The sequence below is a fragment of the Coregonus lavaretus genome (genome assembly GCF_964263955.1).
Source record: "Coregonus lavaretus genome assembly, chromosome: 4".
Taxonomy (NCBI): Eukaryota; Metazoa; Chordata; class Actinopteri; order Salmoniformes; family Salmonidae; genus Coregonus; species Coregonus lavaretus.
In genome coordinates, this window is record NC_139991.1 from 55,394,379 (window position 1) to 55,415,406 (window position 21,028).

Below are 21,028 nucleotides of genomic sequence, written 5' to 3' on the forward strand. Positions count from 1 at the left end.
TTGATCAGAGCCTTAGGAGCCTTGGTAAAAGTAGAGCACAAAATAGAGGATAGCGTGTGATTTGGGACACAAATTGTTGTGTATCATGGTCACCTGGGGGTCTCAGTAGAGGGCTTCAAATTTGGTGACTTTCATCCACAAATCCATGTCCTAGTGTGGTTGAATCCCCACAAACAATTAGTGGTGGTTGTTGCCATGAACAGAAATGACAATCATTTACATTTACATTTACGTCATTTAGCAGACGCTCTTATCCAGAGCGACTTACAAATTGGTGCATACACCCTATAGCCAGTGGGATAACCACTTTACAAATTTTTTTTTGTTTTTTTTTTGGGGGGGGTAGAAGGATTACTTTATCCTATCCCAGGTATTCCTTAAAGAGGTGGGGTTTCAAATTACTCCGGAAGGTGGTGAGTGACTCCGCTGTCCTGGCGTCGTGAGGGAGCTTGTTCCACCATTGGGGTGCCAGAGCAGCGAACAGTTTTGACTGGGCTGAGCGGGAACTATGCTTCCGCAGAGGAAGGGGAGCCAGCAGGCCAGAGGTGGATGAACGCAATGCCCTCGTTTGGGTGTAGGGACTGATCAGAGCCTGAAGGTACGGAGGTGCCGTTCCCCTCACTGCTCCATAGGCAAGCACCATGGTCTTGTAACGGATGCGAGCCAGACGGGCTGCGGCATTCTGGATGAGTTGTAGGGGTTTAATGGCACAGGCAGGGAGCCCAGCCAACAGCGAGTTGCAGTAATCCAATCATTGATGTCATCCTGGAATGGAATGTGTGTTACATCACTAAGACCTTGGTTACAGACATATAAACATAATTAATTACATTCTAATTATATGGTTACAGAGAGACATTATTAGTTCATAAAGCATTCCATTAACTAGACAACCTACCTAGATACCTCTTTATAAGAAATGTAATCATTTTAAAAACATCCACATTTTAATATTTGGTTAAGGAAAGTGACTACACAAATGAGTCACAAAAAACAGAGATCATAATTCTTAAATTTATTGACAAGATCAGGTTGCTTCAGCTCTCAAATAATCTTCTCAAAAGACAAAGTACATTAGAATCTGATACTGTGTTATCAGCAATAATCACTTTGGCACTTTTGGGAGCTTCAGCTATTCCTATCATCAACATTTCCAAAAGGCAAATAATATTTGCAGAATAAATACCTAAAAAGACAACTTATGTTTAATGTCTCATGGCCCTTTCCTCTCTGAGTGGACAGTAATGGTCATAGATGTATACAGGTTGACTGAAATACACAAGTATATAGGTGGCCATGTTGGAATAAGATTTCAAATTAAGTGAGCAGCAAAAATGACAGGACTACTGCACTAATGTTAACTGTAATTGGAATATAACCCACTTTTACACCTTAAAATTATATATTACACATAAAACTCATGCAAAAATTATTCAACATCTGGCAGATCAAATTGAGACTCAGGAATGAATGATAAAATACACAGATGTGAGTGATTGCATCTGATCATACAAATAGAAACATTATGGCTGCTGCATCTTAACTGTTCTTGGTACACACACACTCATGCCCAGGTAATCTCATACTGCGAAAAGAAAGATGAATGGAAAGAGAAAAAGAAGAGAAAACAATGGAACAGTCTGATGTTCTTACACTGTCCACACACAAACAATCATACAAAGGCTGTTTACAATGAGAAGACACCAAACAGACAAAACACAGACAGACCGTGTGTTTGGTGTGCTGTGAGCTGCTTGGGAAGCAGTCCCTGGGTGTATCCCCACCATGACATTAGCTCTAGTAGGAAGATGCCCATGTGCCAAAGTGCATGGCATTATAAGACTCTGGTGGCACAGGGGCAGTGTTGAAGACAGGAAGAGTACCAACCTAGAGCTAAAACCATCCGAGAAAGAAGAGGCAGTGGAGTTAACTTAAAAAGGTAGACTCAGTGTTTTAAAGTTGCAACGAGCAGGTCTACAGATATTAAGTACAATGCAAGACTTTCTTCTCACACAGTATCTGCATATGTGCACGGGTGCGCTTCTCGCTGCTACAATATGATAGCTACGGGACCAAAACAGCAGAGAAGTTTAGTTTGGCGCTTAAACGGTCTTAGTTGTGACGGAAATCGTCCAGATATTATGTTTACTTCGTGCATCGCTGAGTCTACCTTTAATAATAACCAACTGACATTTGAAAAATGAAATACGCATCACTAAGGTCGATACAAGGTTTTGATTCGGTAGTGTAGTAATGATCACACACACATTCAAGTATTTTTAACTCTTAAATTCCCCTGATTTACCAGTACAAAATAAGACTGAAGTCATTAGTTCACCCAAACTGGCCCCTTATCCTTTGTCTAAAAGCATTATAGTTTGTGATTCTTGTGAGTGATAACGCATCCCTTCAAAACAGCACTACTAGCCACAATGGGTAAATGAACACACATCACTATTGACAGGACACCATCTTGGTACAGGGGACAGTAAAGAAATCCCCACGTCATTGCTGCAGCTCAACACAATCTAGCCTACAGTACAGACTGAAACACAAGGCTTCAGACAAAGGTGCCCTACATCAACCTAATATCCCCTCAGCTATTTCTCTGAAATGTGCACATCATCAATTCTCTCTTACAAGCATCTGACTAAATCTATGTCATCACCACAATACAACTGGTGATGAGGCTACAGTAGCAAGGTAAGACTAACAAGCTATGTTTGTGTAGCACTACCCCTGCCCAATGTCCATCCCTTCCTATACATTAATACCTACTGCAGTTCCAATAATTATTAACTATACGAGAAGGGAGAGTGAGTGAGTCAGTGGGATTGACTGTCACGCTAAGCTCCCCTCTTGGTTAAAACGATCAGTTCAGTCCAGTCCAGAGCGTGTGGCAAGGCAGTGAGGGCTCTCTCTTGGCACAGCAACATGCCTCTAGACTGACCAGGGATCAGTGCTGGGGAGCCCAGGCCCTGTGGTCAGTGGGAGGGGGTTGAGGAACCTGACTGTCCTGAGATCAGGGGTCTGTATTGGGGTCGTTGGGGCTGTGGAAGGGAGGCGAGGCAGCAGTTTGTCCGTAAGAACATGGTACATGATCGCCACCAGCTGTTAAGCAGCTGTCTCCTTGCTGTCTGTACTCCTCTTCCTCCAACACCACCTCTCCCTTCTCCAGGACAAACTTCAGGGTGGGGCCTCTGGCCTCCCCCTCCTCTAGCTCCCCCTCTTCTGCCAGGCGGAACTTGATGTTCATCTTCCCCAGGGGCTTGTCTGCTTTGTCTGGAGAGTAGTGATCAGGAGGGAGACGGAGAGAGAAAGGAAGACAGGGGGACAGAGGGAGAGACAGTAAGTGTCAAACATGTAATCTGTTACACCTCAAACATCTAGCATTTAAGTTAGAATGTTTTTTTTTTTCATTGAACCCAAACAACCGATACTAAAGTTCAGAATTAAACGTGAGTGAGGCCTTTGGGCTGTTTGACCTTTGCTAAATTTAGAACTCTTCCCCCTCATAATGAACCCCCATAGCCAGGCCACCTCTTTTTAAATATTGTTTTAAAATGTTGATTACATTTTATGCTTTATTTAGACTGTTGGCAACAGACGGGGGGGACAGGCAAGTAGGAGAACAGCAGGACGTATAGATGCGGTAATTGAACCCTGGTCTCCGGCAGGGAGCATTATATGTGACTGACCGCTAGACCACATGCTTTGCACAGACCCCCTCTCTTACCTGCTCTCTTACCTAGCTGTCGCTCTTTGGGCAGCATCAGTACATCTACGTTGCTGTGATCCTCCAGAGCAGAGGTGAGCAGCGCCCCCTCCTGGCTGAACAGGAAAACCAGAGGGATGGTGATGTCAGCCGTGGACCCTCCGTCTCCCACCATCTGGAACAGGGGCGTCGCTGCACTGTTACTCCCCTCCCGGTGGTCTAGGAGGGACGGGGAAACAAGGGAAATTTAGTTTTGTAGGGAAGGCTTGTGAGTGACATGAATCAAAGAGGAATGCCATATCAATCAAAGCCCGTTTGAGGACTAACTGATCTTAGAGGGGTAAAACACAGAACTAATGTAAACTCACAAAAATGAGTGATGGTACCCCAATATCTACCATTTGGGTTCTTCACTACAAGTAAGTAGTGCACTGTAACAATGCAGACCAATATGGCCTTCTCAAACTAGGTTAGGCCCCACTAAGCTCTTTCCCTAAGCTCCTGACTCTTACAGCAGAGTAACAGGCTGTGTCCTGCTATTATGGTCTGTGAGTGGGTGTAATATGAGAGAGAGAGAGAGAGAGAGAGAGAGGCAGAATTGGTGTGTGTTTGTCTTTTTCCCTCACCTATGAAGATGACTCCGATAGCCCCAGCCTCCTGTAGCCTGCGGGCCTTGGCAGCAAACATGCAGTCGCCACGCAGTGCCAGGGCAATGTGCCCACTCAGCTCCTCAGCATTCTCTATGGGCCCACATGCTGTGTAGGGAGAGGTCTTCACGATGCTGCCCTTCACCTGGGAGAGGAACAGGGTGTGTGTGTGTGAGAGTGAGAGAAGGGAGGAGAGATTCCTGTAAATACTCCATACAGTAGTGACAAATGCAGAAGTCCAAAGAACTCCAGAAATATCAAAAACTAATACTGACATGGGTAAATATTTCATTTGAGTCTTTGGGTGATACATTTAAGGGGACTAAGAGGTGCATGCCCGTCTTTTATCAATATTCTGAGTGACATAGAAAGCAAATACAAATAAATGCAAGATTCAAGAAAGCTCACCCCATGCTCCTGCTTGATAAGGTCCATTCCAAACTTGGCTGGTCCAGCAGTCAGGACTGTTCTACCCAGAAATGGGGGGGATATGAGCTGAACGATGAGGGGTACTACTTCCTCCTCTGGGGTCTGGGTCACCTCTGCCACCAGTTTCACCCTGTAAACACCTTTATGTGCCTCCTTAAAAGAAAGACATTGGTGACATTAATTACACAGAAGCATGAGAGAGACAGGGTAATGTTGCCCTGCTAAGCAATAGAGAAAATAGAGTGCTAGGCCACATCCCAAATTGCACCCTATTCCCTATATAGTGCACTACTTCTGACCATGGCCCATAGGGCTCTGGTCACAAGTAGTGCACTATATAGGGAAAAGGGTGTCATTTGGGATGCACGCCTAGAGGCAATAGAGTGCTATAGATAAAAAAGCTGCTCAATCATCTTACCCCATGTGTCTCTGTTGCCCCAGCCACAGCCTCATTCAGTGGGGTGAGGGAGATGCCCATGCTCCTCAGAAACTCCACTGGCTCCATACCGTGGTCGTGAAGCGGCAGCTCGATGCCCCTGCAAACACACACATTCATCATCAGATAGGGAGTTTGATTAAGCTGAACTCGGGTACACCCCGGGCGAAAGCGGTGAGGGAGGCCCTTCTCAAATCGAATAGTAATCTCCGCCGCCTGGTCATATCGTCAACAAGGCAGCATGGTGCAATGCTCAGAAACACACAAAATGTATATATGTGTTACAATTTTCAAACTAGTTTTCCTCAAGAAGGCAGATAAAGCACATGTTTTTATCAGGGGAGCATGTGAAAACTTGGAATCCTTAGTCATTACTCCACGTTAGGGTTGGATAGGTTACTTTCTAAATGTAATCCGTTAGTTACTAGTTACCTGTCCAAAATTGTCATCAGTAACGTAACTTTTGGATTACCCAAACTCTAACGTAATCTGATTACTTTCAGTTACTCTTAGATTACTTTACCTTTAAAAAGGAAAGACTCACCCATTTTGAACATTATTTTATTTTTATTAATCTCTGAGCGATGTTCTATCGATTCCCGGGGTCATTACTGTGTATCTGAGCTATTGCCGTTCAAGAAGGGAGACATTTGGCTGGTATGACGTCGCCAAAGATATTTATAACTAACCCAAGATAGTTAATCTGTGTCGTTTATAGTGGGAGAAAATGAAGCATAGTGGGCAGAACAAGTAAGGTGGGCAGGCAAAGCCAAGCACGAGCTAGCGAGATACTATTGGCGCGTTGTAGAATGTATTTGCATATTTCCGTTAGGGAACGCCTCCTCTGTGAAGTGCGCGTGAAGGACATATATAAAGAGTTTAAATAGCTGGCCATTAATTATGTTTCATTTGACTATATGTGTTGGTTATGTAGGCTTCTTCTAACCCATTGCTTTCTACTACAGATAGCCTAATCATATTATCTCTTTACATTAAAAACAAAAGTCTGTCAGATTTCCAGTCATTCCAATCAATTTAATATCCCTTGATCTTCAAAAACAGGACTTGGAAATATAGATTTCCCAAATTGTTTTACCTGAGAATAACCCAACTACTAAGGATTTATTAGCCTACTCTGTTGTTTATGATTTTGTTGTCATGGAGGATTGATTGGGCTCATTGCTTAGAGTTGAAGGAAAAAAATGCTGCTCTCATGGAATGGCATGCTTTGCGCACTACAGGAAAGTGCTATTTGCATGTGAAAATGTAATGCCATATGCGGCATTTGCTATAGGCCTTTTGTTGACTTTTTTTGGGGTGACACTTTCATATCTCGATCATTTGCAGCCGTTTAAATCTATCAAAAGTGTGTGAGTTTGAGCACATGCCCATTAGGTCTATGGATGTTTTTTCTTTTTAACAGCAGGAATTAGATTGAGCAATTAAAGTCCCACCCTTCTTAAATTAAACACGTTTTTGACACTATGGACTGGAGCACAATATACCAAGGAGGAGTTTAGAACGGAGGAAATCCGGAAACTTTTATTCAATAGGCTGCGAACCGCACTATGAAGCTGTTGCAAGAGTGCATTTTTCACTGGCTGTCCACTGGTTGCAAAAACAATGATTGATACAGTGGGGAAAAAAAGTATTTAGTCAGCCACCAATTGTGCAAGTTCTCCCACTTAAAAAGATGAGAGAGGCCTGTAATTTTCATCATAGGTACACGTCAACTATGACAGACAAAATGAGGAAAAAAAATCCAGAAAATCACATTGTAGGATTTTTAATGAATTTATTTGCAAATTATGGTGGAAAATAAGTATTTGGTCAATAACAAAAAAGTTTCTCAATACTTTGTTATATACCCTTTGTTGGCAATGACACAGGTCAAACGTTTTCTGTAAGTCTTCACAAGGTTTTCACACACTGTTGCTGGTATTTTGGCCCATTCCTCCATGTAGATCTCCTCTAGAGCAGTGATGTTTTGGGGCTGTCACTGGGCAACACAGACTTTCAACTCCCTCCAAAGATTTTCTATGGGGTTGAGATCTGGAGACTGGCTAGGCCACTCCAGGACCTTGAAATGCTTCTTACGAAGCCACTCCTTCGTTGCCCGGGCGGTGTGTTTGGGATCATTGTCATGCTGAAAGACCCAGCCACGTTTCATCTTCAATGCTCTTGCTGATGGAAGAAGGTTTTCACTCAAAATCTCACGATACATGGCCCCATTCATTCTTTCATTACACGGATCAGTCGTCCTGGTCCCTTTGCAGAAAAACAGCCCCAAAGCATGATGTTTCCACCCCCATGCTTCACAGTAGGTATGGTGTTCTTTGGATGCAACTCAGCATTCTTTGTCCTCCAAACACGACGAGTTGAGTTTTTACCAAAAAGTTATATTTTGGTTTCATCTGACCATATGACATTCTCCCAATTCTCTTCTGGATCATCCAAATGCACTCTAGCAAACTTCAGACGGGCCTGGACATGTACTGGCTTAAGCAGGGTTTGAGCACTGCAGGATTTGTCTGGCACTGCAGGATTTGAGTCCCTGGCGGCGTAGTGTGTTACTGATGGTAGGCTTTGTTACTTTGGTCCCAGCTCTCTGCAGGTCATTCACTAGGTCCCCCCGTGTGGTTCTGGGATTTTTGCTCACCGTTCTTGTGATCATTTTGACCCCACGGGGTGAGATCTTGCGTGGAGCCCCAGATCGAGGGAGATTATCAGTGGTCTTGTATGTCTTCCATTTCCTAATAATTGCTCCCACAGTTGATTTCTTCAAACCAAGCTGCTTACCTATTGCAGATTCAGTCTTCCCAGCCTGGTGCAGGTCTACAATTCTGTTTCTAGTGTCCTTTGACAGCTCTTTGGTCTTGGCCATAGTGGAGTTTGGAGTGTGACTGTTTGAGGTTGTGGACAGGTGTATTTTATACTGATAACAAGTTCAAACAGGTGCCATTAATACAGGTAACGAGTGGAGGACAGAGGAGCCTCTTAAAGAAGAAGTTACAGGTCTGTGAGAGCCAGAAATCCTGCTTGTTTGTAGGTGACCAAATACTTATTTTCCACCATAATTTGCAGATAAATTCATTAAAAATCCTACAATGTGATTTTCTGGATTTTTTTCCCTCAATTTGTCTGTCATAGTTGACGTGTACCTATGATGAAAATTACAGGCCTCTCTCATATTTTTAAGTGGGAGAACTTGCACAATTGGTGGCTGACTAAATACGTTATTTCCCCACTGTAGGTAGCTTAAACTCATTCAATTCAACCATTATATGTGTTCAAATACACATAGGCCTATACATTTGTGAACAGCCATCCACAACAACCACAATCCATCCGTAAGGCGCAAATAGCTAAATGAGAGAGCAGCCATGTGAATCACATCAATGCGCTATGTACAGTAGATATCAATAATAAGTGATATCCATATCGCCCGTAGGCTACACCACTGCTGTCGTCCTTACCTCCAAGAGTTTATTCAAGTTGGATAATCTTTGGATGCCGACAGCAGTTGCACCATTGGAAGACATAGCTTGGACTGTAGCCTACAAAAGCCTATTCCTGCTCTTATCCCGCAATCCATCAAACACATTTGGTGTGTCATCATTGTGGTCTCTGACTTGTGGTCAGACTTGCTCAGGTGGAACAAACTTAAACTTTCACCTTTTTTCAAAGGCAAACATCCTTTGAATTTAAAAGTTATCCTAGAAGTAGTCATTTAGTTTTTCAAAGGTATCTGTAATCTGATTACAATATTTCTGCTGGTAACATAATGGATTACAGTTACCGTTTCTTGCAATGCGTTACATGTAAACAGATTACAACTAATCCATTACTCCCCAACCCTGCTCTACGTGCTTGACATATGTCACTTTGTTTTGAGCCGCCATCAGCTTTGAGCGGGCCACCCGGCTCACACCTGGGAGGCAGCCGGGTTTCAAAACAAATGCAATCACTTATCACACGGTGCAAACTCCACCCAGCCGGTGAACTGGGCCAGCTTAATCAAATCCCCTCAGAGATACAGTAGCTAGGTCAGGGTCACCTAGCGGGGTTAACACAAAGGATGTAACCGAAGGAAGATGGAAACAATCAATCTTAGTGAATATGCAGCTATTTACAACAACACATGAACACCCATTTGGACACAGACACACCTGTCAGGTGAAGCGTGGAAAGCCCGGCCCACCCCAGTCAGGTACTTGTAGCTGTCCCTGATGGTCTTGGCAAAGGAGGGGTTGTTGGGGAACAGGGTCTGGGTGCTGGGACACGAGTAGGTGAACAGGTCCTCCTCCACGGCAGTGGGTGCTTCCTGGAACGTATAGACACAAAATGGCGGATCAGTTTCAGTTCTTCTGACCATAACATAACACCTGTTCATAACTGGGCAGCTGGTTCAAATAGACACCATATGGCAAATCAGTTTCAGCTCCTTTGACCATAACATAACTGTTGGTAACTGACTGAGCCTCACCGTGTTGTTGCCCCGACAGGGGGGCTGTGAAGTGGACAGGGAGACAGGCAACAGGTGGGCCTCGGTGGTGAAGATGTAGTCGTCGATGTCGAAGTGAAGCTGGTTCTTCTCAGAGAACAGAAGGTACAGGTACTTAAACATTTCCGCTAGGAAGAACGAGTCCATCCTACAGAGAAAGGGAATGTTTGAAATCACTTGAACAGAACAAATAATGTGTCACATAACGCTGTCATTTGAGCTCTCTTGCTAAAATAGCTCAATTTTCTCAAGACCAACACTTCCATTAGTAATATTGGAAACAGCACAGTTGAAGGCTGGAGTGAGAAGGAATCAGTGGAGATGACCTGATGTTTCAGATTTGAACCCATATGTTTCGCTGCGTTCCCCTACCTGTCCTCGTGGGTCCCTGTGCGGACATCCTGCATGGCTGCAAACCCACAAGGCACCCTGGCATGAGCGTTGAGCTTCTCCACTATGGACTGGCCCACCCTGAGGTAGTAGGGGTCGCCTGTGGCCTGTGGAAGGGGAAAACATGGTTTATCCCATTCCCAATCAGTTTACTCAGGCTTTTCACAGTGGGAACTCAAACCAAACTGCATTACCTTGTAGAGGTAGTAGGTGCTTTCTGCAAACTCTGGCCTCAGAGGGTGTTGACCCCAGTGAACTCTGAACTCTGTGGTGAAAGCCTGCAACGTCAGGAATACCACAGTCAAGCAGAGCTGAGAGCAGATATCCTCTTGACTCAAATTTCAAATGTCACGTTTTCTTACCTCGGGGAGAAACTTGTGTTGCTTGGTGACTTGGTAGAGCATCTCATGGGTCTCTATGGCTGGTTTCAGGTCTCCTCTCAGAACCTGTAGCGAAGTGGTTGATACGGAAGTCTTTACTATGAACGATTCCCTTTCAGAGAGTATACTTGATCATACAACCCCCTTGAAAACCCCCTTGTGGTCCTTTGTAGCTCAATTGGTAGAGCATGGGGCGCTTGTAACGCCAGGGTAGTGGGTTCGATCCCCGGGACCACCCATACGTAAAAATGTATGCACACATGACTGTAAGTCGCTTTGGATAAAAGCGTCTGCTAAATGGCATATTATTATTATTAAAACGATAGAAACTCAACCTAGAAACCAGAGAACGGTCTTCTGCTGTAGTGGATAGAGATGATGTGGTCATGATGATGTCATGATACAAGCAGAGGGTCTCATCATTCATTTATGTCATACTTGCATTCCAAATAGCATCATATGGGCCCATAAAAAAAAGTAGTTCACTGTATAGGGAATAGGGTGCCATTTGGGATGTATCCTACGTCATATTGTTAGAGGCAGAGGGGCTAACCATAACCCTGACAAATGGCGATGATAGAGGCTGTGTTATGGGACTCACCTGCAGGCCGGGGAAGAAGGCGAGTAGGGAGTCCATCCAGCTGCGGACGCTCACTGTGGGGTTGTGCATGTGCACATTGAGTAGCAGCGGAGGCTGGCTGATGTACTTCATGATGGCGCTGTAATGCTGTAGGAGACACACCGGACAGCTGCGGTCACTAAAGACACCAACATTATGCATGATGCGTTTTGATATGGGGGGTTAGATCAGTGATTTGACTGAGACCCTGTTTACACTTCATAATAATGTGCATCTTGTTTTATCTGATTACTTTCATCTGATCACTATCTGACCACAGTTAATCTGAATATTTTTTGTTGTCTAGTTCTGCAATCTGGATGGCAGGTAGCATTTGAATGTCAAATGTAAATGGTGTCTGTGAAATTGGAGTGTTATCTATAAGCATAGAGCAATACATCTGCAGATGGTGATAGTACAGTAGAGAGTGGGTCTCACAGTGTTGAACCTCTCCAGGTAAACGTTGTCGCCCAGTAGAATGTAGGCCTTCATCAGGTACTCGTAGTAGGAGTCAATGCCAGCACCCACACCACTGTCTGAAGATACACAGAGGAAGGGGGGGGGGGGGGGGGTACTGTTAATATAGGACCTGACTGAGATAATGGAAATAACAACCAGGCTGAGACGCGTATTCAAAACCAAACCAAACTAGTAGTATTGGAAGTGACTAATGGTATATAAAGGAACTGAGTGGGACGATGCGACATCACATGATGCAAGGTGATAAAATGTTTGTTCCTACTGCTAAAATGTGACTTTAAATGAGAGAGTGGGTGACCATGTGTGAAGGTGTAGGTGAGTGTGTGTTTTCTGCGTGGTTGAGTGTGTGACAGTGGAGCTCTAGCTCACCCCTGCGGACCCAGTCTCCATTGTGGATATTGATGACGGTGCCCACTAGGTCACTTCCCCTCTGTCTCTTCTCCCACAGGACGTCCAATGCTTTCCTAGCATGCTCCTGTGGGACACAGAAACACAGGGATATTATCTTCATACACACCGGCCAATAAATACAAAACTATCGATTATTACTGGAATTACTAATGTACCTCGAACACAGCCTCCCCAGACAGCCGACTGAGAGCAGCAAATTCCAGAATCATGGTCCCTGCACAGGCTGTACAGGTGTCCGACTCAGTGCCTGTGCGTGACAGGGGGTTAAGGACCCCATACCTCAGGTTTACCTGGGAACAAACAGACAAGAAGTAAATATATTTTATGTACTATATGCATATTGTCAGATAATAATAAGACTACAAAGCTATCTTGAATCACTTTTAATCCTCTATTCATATTCGACTGGACAGTCCATTCAGACCTGAATCTTGTTACTTTTCCATTCATGTGACATTGTGGAAGTTCTGATAAACAAGGCTTTTCACCCAGGGGTACAGAGAAAACCAGAAGCGTGGAGACTGAGTGAGGTGTGTTACCCTGGGGTAGGGAAGGCCACTGGTGGTGTTGAAGGCAGGCAGCAGTCTGTGGCCCAGCTCCTTGGCCATGTGGAGCAGCTCATCTCCATACCACTGCATTCTCTCCCCCCGCTGACGGAGCATGTCCGCCATCACATGCGCCCCCAGCAGGCCCCTGTAGGGACAGCAAGATGATGGTGTGGTGAGCTTGTGGTGAACATGTGGCAATGCCCACACAATGTCCCATGAATCTCAATCTAAAACACTGACAGCCCTATATTATGAAGTCATATAGTTATTTTATCATAAAGTCAATAAGACATTTGAACCAGTATCATACACAATCTTGGAGAAGTTCTGTGTAGTAGTGAGACAATGCATTGTATAGGTTAGTACCCCAGGACTCGGATGTTGGTCTCAAACACAGACACCACCACATCATTGTCCAGCCTGACATCCTTCAATGTCCTCCTCACTGCATCCTCAAATTCATCAAGCTTGTTCAACACCTGGACACATGCACAAGACAAACATTCGTTAATAGGGGAAAAGACCGTATAAATTAGTGTTTCAATACTTAGGCAAAAAAAATATTACCTGAAAACACATAGCTATATGAATAATTCCTGTGAATTACTACATTTCAATTATTTTTGCTAAGGTTTCCAGAACCATAAGAAAGGAGGACTATCAATTTAATCTATACTGCCATTGACTGTATGTAGGTGGCTCTGAGGGGTTGTCGGGACAATGGATCCCATTTGCTCATTGATTTCTCTATAGACATTTGTGGTACTATAGCTGACGCAAAAATTATAGCCAGGCAGACAGGATGAGACACTCACCACTAGGGTATCCAGGGTGTCGATCAGTGTGAGGGAGAACCTAGGAGAGAAAACAGGGCTATATTCATTACGGCACACCATAGCAAAATGTTTTGCAACAAAAACATGAAAACTGGACAAGTTCAGGTATTCCCTCCCAGTTTCAGTCATTTTCTTCCATTTGGTGCTTAATAAATATGACCCAGGTCAGGAGGATGGCCTACTGCAGTGCACAGTAGAGGAACTGGATCCTGCTCCATGTCAGCTTCACCATGTAGTCTCATCATCTATTGCGTTTCCAGGTTAAGTGTGTTATACAAGGTCTTATGGAAGAATCAGAGAGGGGTCAGATTCCCTTCTTAAGAGAAGTGTTCCTTCCTTGTATTTTCATAATATAGGCTAAATCAAACAGAGTATAACAGGTTTTCCCACATGATTTCACAACACCCCTCAATGAACTTCCTTTTCGTATGAGCCTTACAACTTGAAAAACATGGGACATCTTTCTCTACCTAGCCCCCATCCCTCCATCAGTACAGGGGATGACATAACAGACGCATAATGAATCCATTGTGTGACTGAGTTGGCCGAGTGGCTCTCTCTCTATACATCAAGAGACCCCTTTGAGCACAAAAGTAAGCCAATAAACAGCTAAAAACACCACAAAGGCTAAACTCAGAGAAACCCCATGTTGTGAGAAGGCTTTCCGTGCAGTTGTACTCACTTCCCCAGAGAGTCATCGATGTCTCCCCTGTTGGGCTCCAGGCCACGCACCCTCCCCCTGCAGCTCAGGGGCATCAGCTCGTCCGCTGGGTACGCATATTTCTGTGGCAGAATCAGGGTGCGGGGCACAGTCAGGGTATGGTACACATACTCATTAGGAGGAACATTTGTTTAAATACGTTTGAACCAGTGGAGGATGCTGAGGTGAGGACGGCTCATAGTAACGGCTGGAATACAGTCAATGGAATGGTATCAACCAATGGAAACCACATGTTTGATACCATTCCATTGACTCCATACCAGCCATTATTATGAGCCGTCCTCCCCTCAGCAGCCTCCACTGGTTTGAACTTAGAAGTATAGGCCAAGTGTATGGCACACAGTCAAGTCAGAGAGGCCATTTGAGCAATAATACAATATCAACTAGGGCCGGGACGATACCAGTATTGCGATATTTGTTAGTATTTTGGCAAGGAAACAAAACACGAAGCGGATTTCACTTCTTTAGGAAAACAGCCCTAATGTTGGAAACAAACATCATTATGTCATCATCCAGAGTCACATTCATTTATTTTCCAAGCTATAGCACACAATATTTAACATACAAAAGATTTTTAAAGGACCAAAGAGTTTAGTCTGCTTTGTGTTTTCATTTTGCCATGGAAAAAATATTGCAATACTGGTATCGTCACAGCCCTAATATCAACAACACTGAAACAGTAAATGGCAGCATGCCCTGGCCTGCGACATGGTCAGTAATACAGATGGACAGCAATAGCTACGGGTTGAAACATCCAACTTTGCTCAGTGTAGTTGAAAGTAGCAACTATGTGGTCAGACACAGACTTACCATATAGCTGCCATAGGCATGATCAAACATCTCAACAATCTGGTCCCTGTAACAGAAAGAAATATACAAAATCAACATAACCAAGTCATTTCTAACAGACAAGAGGACGGATAGATATAGTGATGGTGTGTTTAATGATTTAGTCCCTTCATCTTCACAGTATGGACTTTGCCACTCAGTAGAGGTGGGCATTGGGTAATACTGGAGTGTGTGATCATAGACGGTTGTTATCGCACCTGATTTTGGTCTTTTCTTCAGGTAACATGGTCGGACCTTCTTGGCCACTGGCCCAGCTAAGAAGGCTTGTGAGGAGTAGGGCTCTCAGCATCACGGCAATGCCAGGAGAACCCTGTGGCGAGCAAAACAGTTTTTCTCCCATTTAATCTTTGACAGGTCTGTACACAAGTAGGTGTTCCTGTGCTCTCAATGACGCCCCCGAAAAATCAAATAATCCAATGCATTTCCTCTTTCTGAACCTGCATGGGGTGGCCTCATGGACAAGCACCAAGAGTTCAGAGTTGACAAATCGCTGTCTCCACTACAGTTGATGAGTTTAGCTGTCAAGTTAGTTGTCAAAACTGTTAATTGACAACAACTTGTCACATTAACCCATATGATACAAAAAAAGATTGCAGTTCTTGAAATGCAGTAACTGCAGTTACACTTCAAAATTACTGCAGTTAACTGTTTTTTATTTATTTTGGACGCAGTATTTGCAGAATACTGCAGTTATATTGCACTCGAACTGCAGTTATACTGCAATCTTTTTTCGTAAGGGATAGCGAGACTGTCAACAACTAACAGGTTACTTGATATGTAAACAATGACAAGGCATGTTACCCCTGGCAGCTCAGGATAATTAATTAGCTAGCTGGCCTAACAAGTGAACCAGTTGGTGGAGATTGTTGACCCATTTGCCACTATTGACATATGTACAGTAGATGTGTACCTAGCTAGCTTGCTAGTAGCTATGTCCATATACTCTGGATCACACACGAAGCTCCTCGTGTTCACTACTAGTGTGATTTCCCAGTCTATAATCAGGTTTATAATCCAAAGGACAGGGAGGATCTCCATCAGGTTAGCTAGCTAGCTAACTAATTAACAAACAATAGTCGGTGGTGATGTGTCTTCTTTCGTATTGCAACACAAATATCCATATTCTTCCGTGTCAGTCACAGTCTCACGAACAACGCCGGGTCTCCCGACCCGAAAGGGTTATTTCAACCAAACCGTCGATGAAACCCCAGCGAGAAAACTCATTTCGGAAATCAGATTGTGCTCAGTTTCTTTGATGCTTCTTTAGCTAGCTACTTTACTAGCTAGCTACTCAACAAGCCTTGACAAGCTGGAGACTGAGAGTGCCTCTTGATTCTATTGGTTAAGGCCGCGGAAGTAACCGGAACACATCGTTACATTTGTGTCACGATAAAATGGCGAGTGATAGCCAAAACAAAAGTGACATAAAAAAAAAAAACGTACATTGTTACCAGTTATGGGAATAATATGGAATTACAATGTATCCGATCCGTACTTTTTAACTTGAAGGAACATGAATTCCTATAGTCTTTTAAAACAACACTGCAATGTAGCTATCTTTCCATATATGCATTATTATTTGATTATACCTGAAATGTAGACTATCACATCAATAGTGAATATACAGATGTTGCCTAAGCATAGATGCCTCCAGCACGAGACTCCATTTCCCATCTGCCCTTGCAACATTTTATAATGTCAAGTGGTGACAGCGGGGTCGGTCTCATTATGTTGATGGTAGCCTGCTGCCCTGTGAACAAAACGAGTATAAGTGGAATGCAACTAAATCACGGCAAAATAATGTCTGCAGTTCGCTGTCTTCTGTGATGGGGAGTCGAAGGACCTGAGTATACCCCCCCCCCCAAAAAAAAAAAAATCTTATTTGTCTGCTCAAGTAAAAAAAAAAAAAAAAAAACATGTCTGTACATAGTTCCTTCGCATAGCCTTCTATGTGTTGCCTTTGTTTTGTCCGGCTTTAAAATTACTCTTGAAAGTTGTAATATTACAATGCACAAGGTTGCAATTTCGAAATTGGGTAGTGCATCATCATCATTCCTCTTGTCATGTTAGTCATTGCATACCTTAGAGCTATTTATACTAGCCCATGTCAGCTAACGTTTTTTTTAATGTAGGTTTTTTAGCCCATAGATATTGTTGTAATTTTTTAGTCACTCATATTACATGAATACACATTAGTCATGGCAAAATGTATAGAATTGCTAGAAAATTAGCTTTAAAACTGCAAAATGTGTAGAATTGCAGGAAATAAACTTTAAACCTGCAAAATTCTTTCCACCAACAAGAGGGGTGTGAACAGTTTGTGTCATGAACAGTGCTTGTGCACAGAAACGTCCTCTCACTGTCAACTGTGTTTATTTTCAGCAAACTTAACGTGTAAATATTTGTATGACCATAAGATTCAACAACTGAGACAAAAACAGAAAAAGTTCCACAGACATGTGACTAACAGAAATTGAATAATGTGTCCCTGAACAAAGGGGGGAGGGGGGTCAAAATCAAAAGTAACAGGCAGTATCTGGTGTGGCCACCAGCTGCATTAAGTACTGCAGTGCATCTCCTCCTCATGGACTGCACCAGATTTGCCAGTTCTTGCTGTGAGATGTTACCCCACTCTTCCACCAAGGCACCTGCAAGTTCCCGGACATTTCTGGGGGGAATGGCCCTAGCCCTCACCCTCCGATCCAACAGGTCCCAGACGTGCTCAATGGGATTGAGATCCTGGCTAATCGCTGGCCATGGCAGAACACTGACATTCCTGTCTTGCAGGAAATCACGCACAGAACGAGCAGTATGGCTGGGGGCATTGTCATGCTGGAGGGTCATGTCAGGATGAGCCTGCAGGAAGGGTACCACATGAGGGAGGAGGATGTCTTCCCTGTAACGCACAGCGTTGAGATTGCCTGCAATGACAACAAGCTCTGTCCGATGATGCTGTGACACACCGCCCCAGACCATGACGGACCCTCCACCTCCAAATCGATCCCGTTCCAGTGTACAGGCCTCGGTGTAATGCTCATACCTTCGACGCAAATCCGACCATCACCCCTGGTGAGACAAAACTGCGACTCGTCAATGAAGAGCACTTTTTGCCAGTCCTGTCTGGTCCAGCGACGGTGGGTTTGTGCCCATAGGCCCAATCAAATAAAACGTTATTGGTCACATACACCTGTTTAGCAGATGTTATTGCGGGTGTAGTGAAATGCTTGTTACTAGCTCTGACAGTGCAGTATATCTAACAAGTTATATCTAACAATTTCACAACACATACCCAATACACACAAATCTAAGTAAAGCAATGGAATTAAGAATATATAAATAAATATATGGACGAGCAATGTCAGAGCGGCATAGACTAAGATACAGTAGAATAGTATAGAACACAGTATATACATGAGATGAGTAATGCAAAATATGTTAACATTATCAAAGTGACTAGTGTTCCATTTATTAAAATGGCCAGTGATTTGTAATCTATGTACAGTGGGGAAAAAAAGTATTTAGTCAGCCACCAATTGTGCAAGTTCTCCCACTTAAAAAGATGAGAGAGGCCTGTAATTTTCATCATAGGTACACGTCAACTATGACAGACAAATTGAGAAAAGAAATTCCAGAAAACAACATTGTAGGATTTTTAATGAATTTATTTGCAAATTATGGTGGAAAATAAGTATTTGGTCACCTACAAACAAGCAAGATTTCTGGCTCTCACAGACCTGTAACTTCTTCTTTAAGAGGCTCCTCTGTCCTCCACTCGTTACCTGTATTAATGGCACCTGTTTGAACTTGTTATCAGTATAAAAGACACCTGTCCACAACCTCAAACAGTCACACTCCAAACTCCACTATGGCCAAGACCAAAGAGCTGTCAAAGGACACCAGAAACAAAATTGTAGACCTGCACCAGGCTGGGAAGACTGAATCTGCAATAGGTAAGCAGCTTGGTTTGAAGAAATCAACTGTGGGAGCAATTATTAGGAAATGGAAGACATACAAGACCACTGATAATCTCCCTCGATCTGGGGCTCCACGCAAGATCTCACCCCGTGGGGTCAAAATGATCACAAGAACGGTGAGCAAAAATCCCAGAACCACACAGGGGGACCTAGTGAATGACCTGCAGAGAGCTGGGACCAAAGTAACAAAGCCTACCATCAGTAACACACTACGCCGCCAGGGACTCAAATCCTGCAGTGCAAGACGTGTCCCCCTGCTTAAGCCAGTACATGTCCAGGCCCGTCTGAAGTTTGCTAGAGTGCATTTGGATGATCCAGAAGAGGATTGGGAGAATGTCATATGGTCAGATGAAACCAAAATATAACTTTTTGGTAAAAACTCAACTCATCGTGTTTGGAGGACAAAGAATGCTGAGATGCATCCAAAGAACACCATACCTACTGTGAAGCATGGGGGTGGAAACATCATGCTTTGGGGCTGTTTTTCTGCAAAGGGACCAGGACGACTGATCCGTGTAAAGGAAAGAATGAATGGAGCCATGTATCGTGAGATTTTGAGTGAAAACCTCCTTCCATCAGCAAGGGCATTGAAGATGAAACGTGGCTGGGTCTTTCAGCATGACAATGATCCCAAACACACCGCCCGGGCAACGAAGGAGTGGCTTCGTAAGAAGCATTTCAAGGTCCTGGAGTGGCCTAGCCAGTCTCCAGATCTCAACCCCATAGAAAATCTTTGGAGGGAGTTGAAAGTCCGTGTTGCCCAGCGACAGCCCCAAAACATCACTGCTCTAGAGGAGATCTGCATGGAGGAATGGGCCAAAATACCAGCAACAGTGTGTGAAAACCTTGTGAAGACTTACAGAAAACGTTTGACCTGTGTCATTGCCAACAAAGGGTATATAACAAAGTATTGAGAAACTTTTGTTATTGACCAAATACTTATTTTCCACCATAATTTGCAAATAAATTCATTAAAAATCCTATAATGTGATTTTCTGGATTTTTTTGCCTCATTTTGTCTGTCATAGTTGACGTGTACCTATGATGAAAATTACAGGCCTCTCTCATCTTTTTAAGTGGGAGAACTTGCACAATTGGTGGCTGACTAAATACTTTTTTCCCCCACTGTATATAGGCAGCAGCCGCTAATGTACTATTGATGGCTATTTAACAGTCTGATGGCCTTGAAATACAGTGAGGGAAAAAAGTATTTGATCCCGTGCTGATTTTGTACGTTTGCCCACTGACAAAGACATGATCAGTCTATAATTTTAATGGTAGGTTTATTTGAACAGTGAGAGACAGAATAACAACAACAAAATCCAGAAAAACGCATTTCAAAAATGTTATAAATTGATTTGCATTTTATTGAGGGAAATAAGTATTTGACCCCTCTGCAAAACATTACTTAGTACTTGGTGGCAAAACCCTTGTTGGCAATCACAGAGGTCAGATGTTTCTTGTAGTTGGCCACCAGGTTTGCACACATCTCAGGAGGGATTTTGTCCCACTCCTCTTTGCAGATCTTCTCCAAGTCATTAAGGTTTCGAGCCTGACGTTTGGCAACTTGAACCTTCAGCTCCCTCCACAGATTTTCTATGGGATTAAGGTCTGGAGACTGGCTAGGCCACTCCAGGACCTTAATGTGCTTCTTCTTGAGCCACTCCTTTGTTGCCTTGGCCATGTGTTTTGGGTCATTGTCATGCTGGAATACCCATCCACGACCCATTTTCAATGCCCTGGCTGAGGGAAGGAGGTTCTCACACAAGATTTGACGGTACATGGCACCTGTGTTCTGTCTTCCAATCTATTCCAACAGACAATCGTTTGTGGCAATTAATGACAGAAGCCACACAATGCTTGGCGCAAACAGATACTGCTTTCACTGACACAGCAGTAGGCTACTATGGAAAGACAGCCCTGCCCTCCCTCATGAGCTTATCAGATGGTTTAATTACCAGGTAAAATTAGTTTATATAGGATATTCGGTTCTCTCTCGTGACTCGCTATTGAACCAAGCACGCCATGACTTTGAAGACGGTATATTCTGAATCAGGGTGGATGGAGAAAAATCCACACCTTAATTTGT

The 21,028-nt window shown here is 43.6% G+C and overlaps 1 protein-coding gene across 3 annotated transcripts; it reads right to left on the minus strand.

Moving 5' to 3' along the window:
* Nucleotides 1-1,000: 1,000 nt before the first annotated feature.
* Nucleotides 1,001-16,315, minus strand: LOC311128713 (ER degradation-enhancing alpha-mannosidase-like protein 3). Of its 3 annotated transcripts, XM_084160954.1 has the most exons (21): nt 15,876-16,314; nt 15,163-15,275; nt 14,927-14,972; nt 14,078-14,178; nt 13,375-13,414; nt 12,926-13,038; nt 12,551-12,704; nt 12,167-12,301; nt 11,970-12,075; nt 11,559-11,656; nt 11,103-11,228; nt 10,484-10,567; nt 10,316-10,399; nt 10,104-10,228; nt 9,714-9,879; nt 9,397-9,551; nt 5,210-5,327; nt 4,771-4,944; nt 4,342-4,507; nt 3,737-3,934; nt 1,001-3,282 (listed from the first exon to the last, which is right to left on the minus strand). In XM_084160954.1, the coding sequence occupies exons 2-21, from the start codon at nt 15,252-15,254 to the stop codon at nt 3,023-3,025; spliced, it is 2,541 nt and encodes an 846-aa protein (XP_084017080.1). In that variant the 5' UTR covers nt 15,255-15,275; nt 15,876-16,314; the 3' UTR covers nt 1,001-3,022. The 3 variants fall into 3 exon arrangements, with proteins under 3 accessions (XP_084017080.1, XP_084017078.1, XP_084017079.1); XM_084160952.1 differs by having other exon boundaries at nt 15,163-16,315; XM_084160953.1 differs by having other exon boundaries at nt 3,749-3,934; nt 15,163-16,314.
* Nucleotides 16,316-21,028: the final 4,713 nt, after the last annotated feature.

Excerpts from the sequence above, each read along its gene's own strand:
- LOC311128713 (XM_084160952.1), bottom strand. The coding sequence starts at position 15,305 with ATGGGAGAAAAACTGTTTTGCTCGCCACAGGGTTCTCCTGGCATTGCC. Across the intron at positions 10,568-11,102 it reads CCTTCTTCCCCGGCCTGCAG|GTTCTGAGAGGAGACCTGAA; the intron begins GTGAGTCCCATA and ends ACTTCGCTACAG. Across the intron at positions 3,935-4,341 it reads TATCGGAGTCATCTTCATAG|ACCACCGGGAGGGGAGTAAC; the intron begins GTGAGGGAAAAA and ends CGTCCCTCCTAG.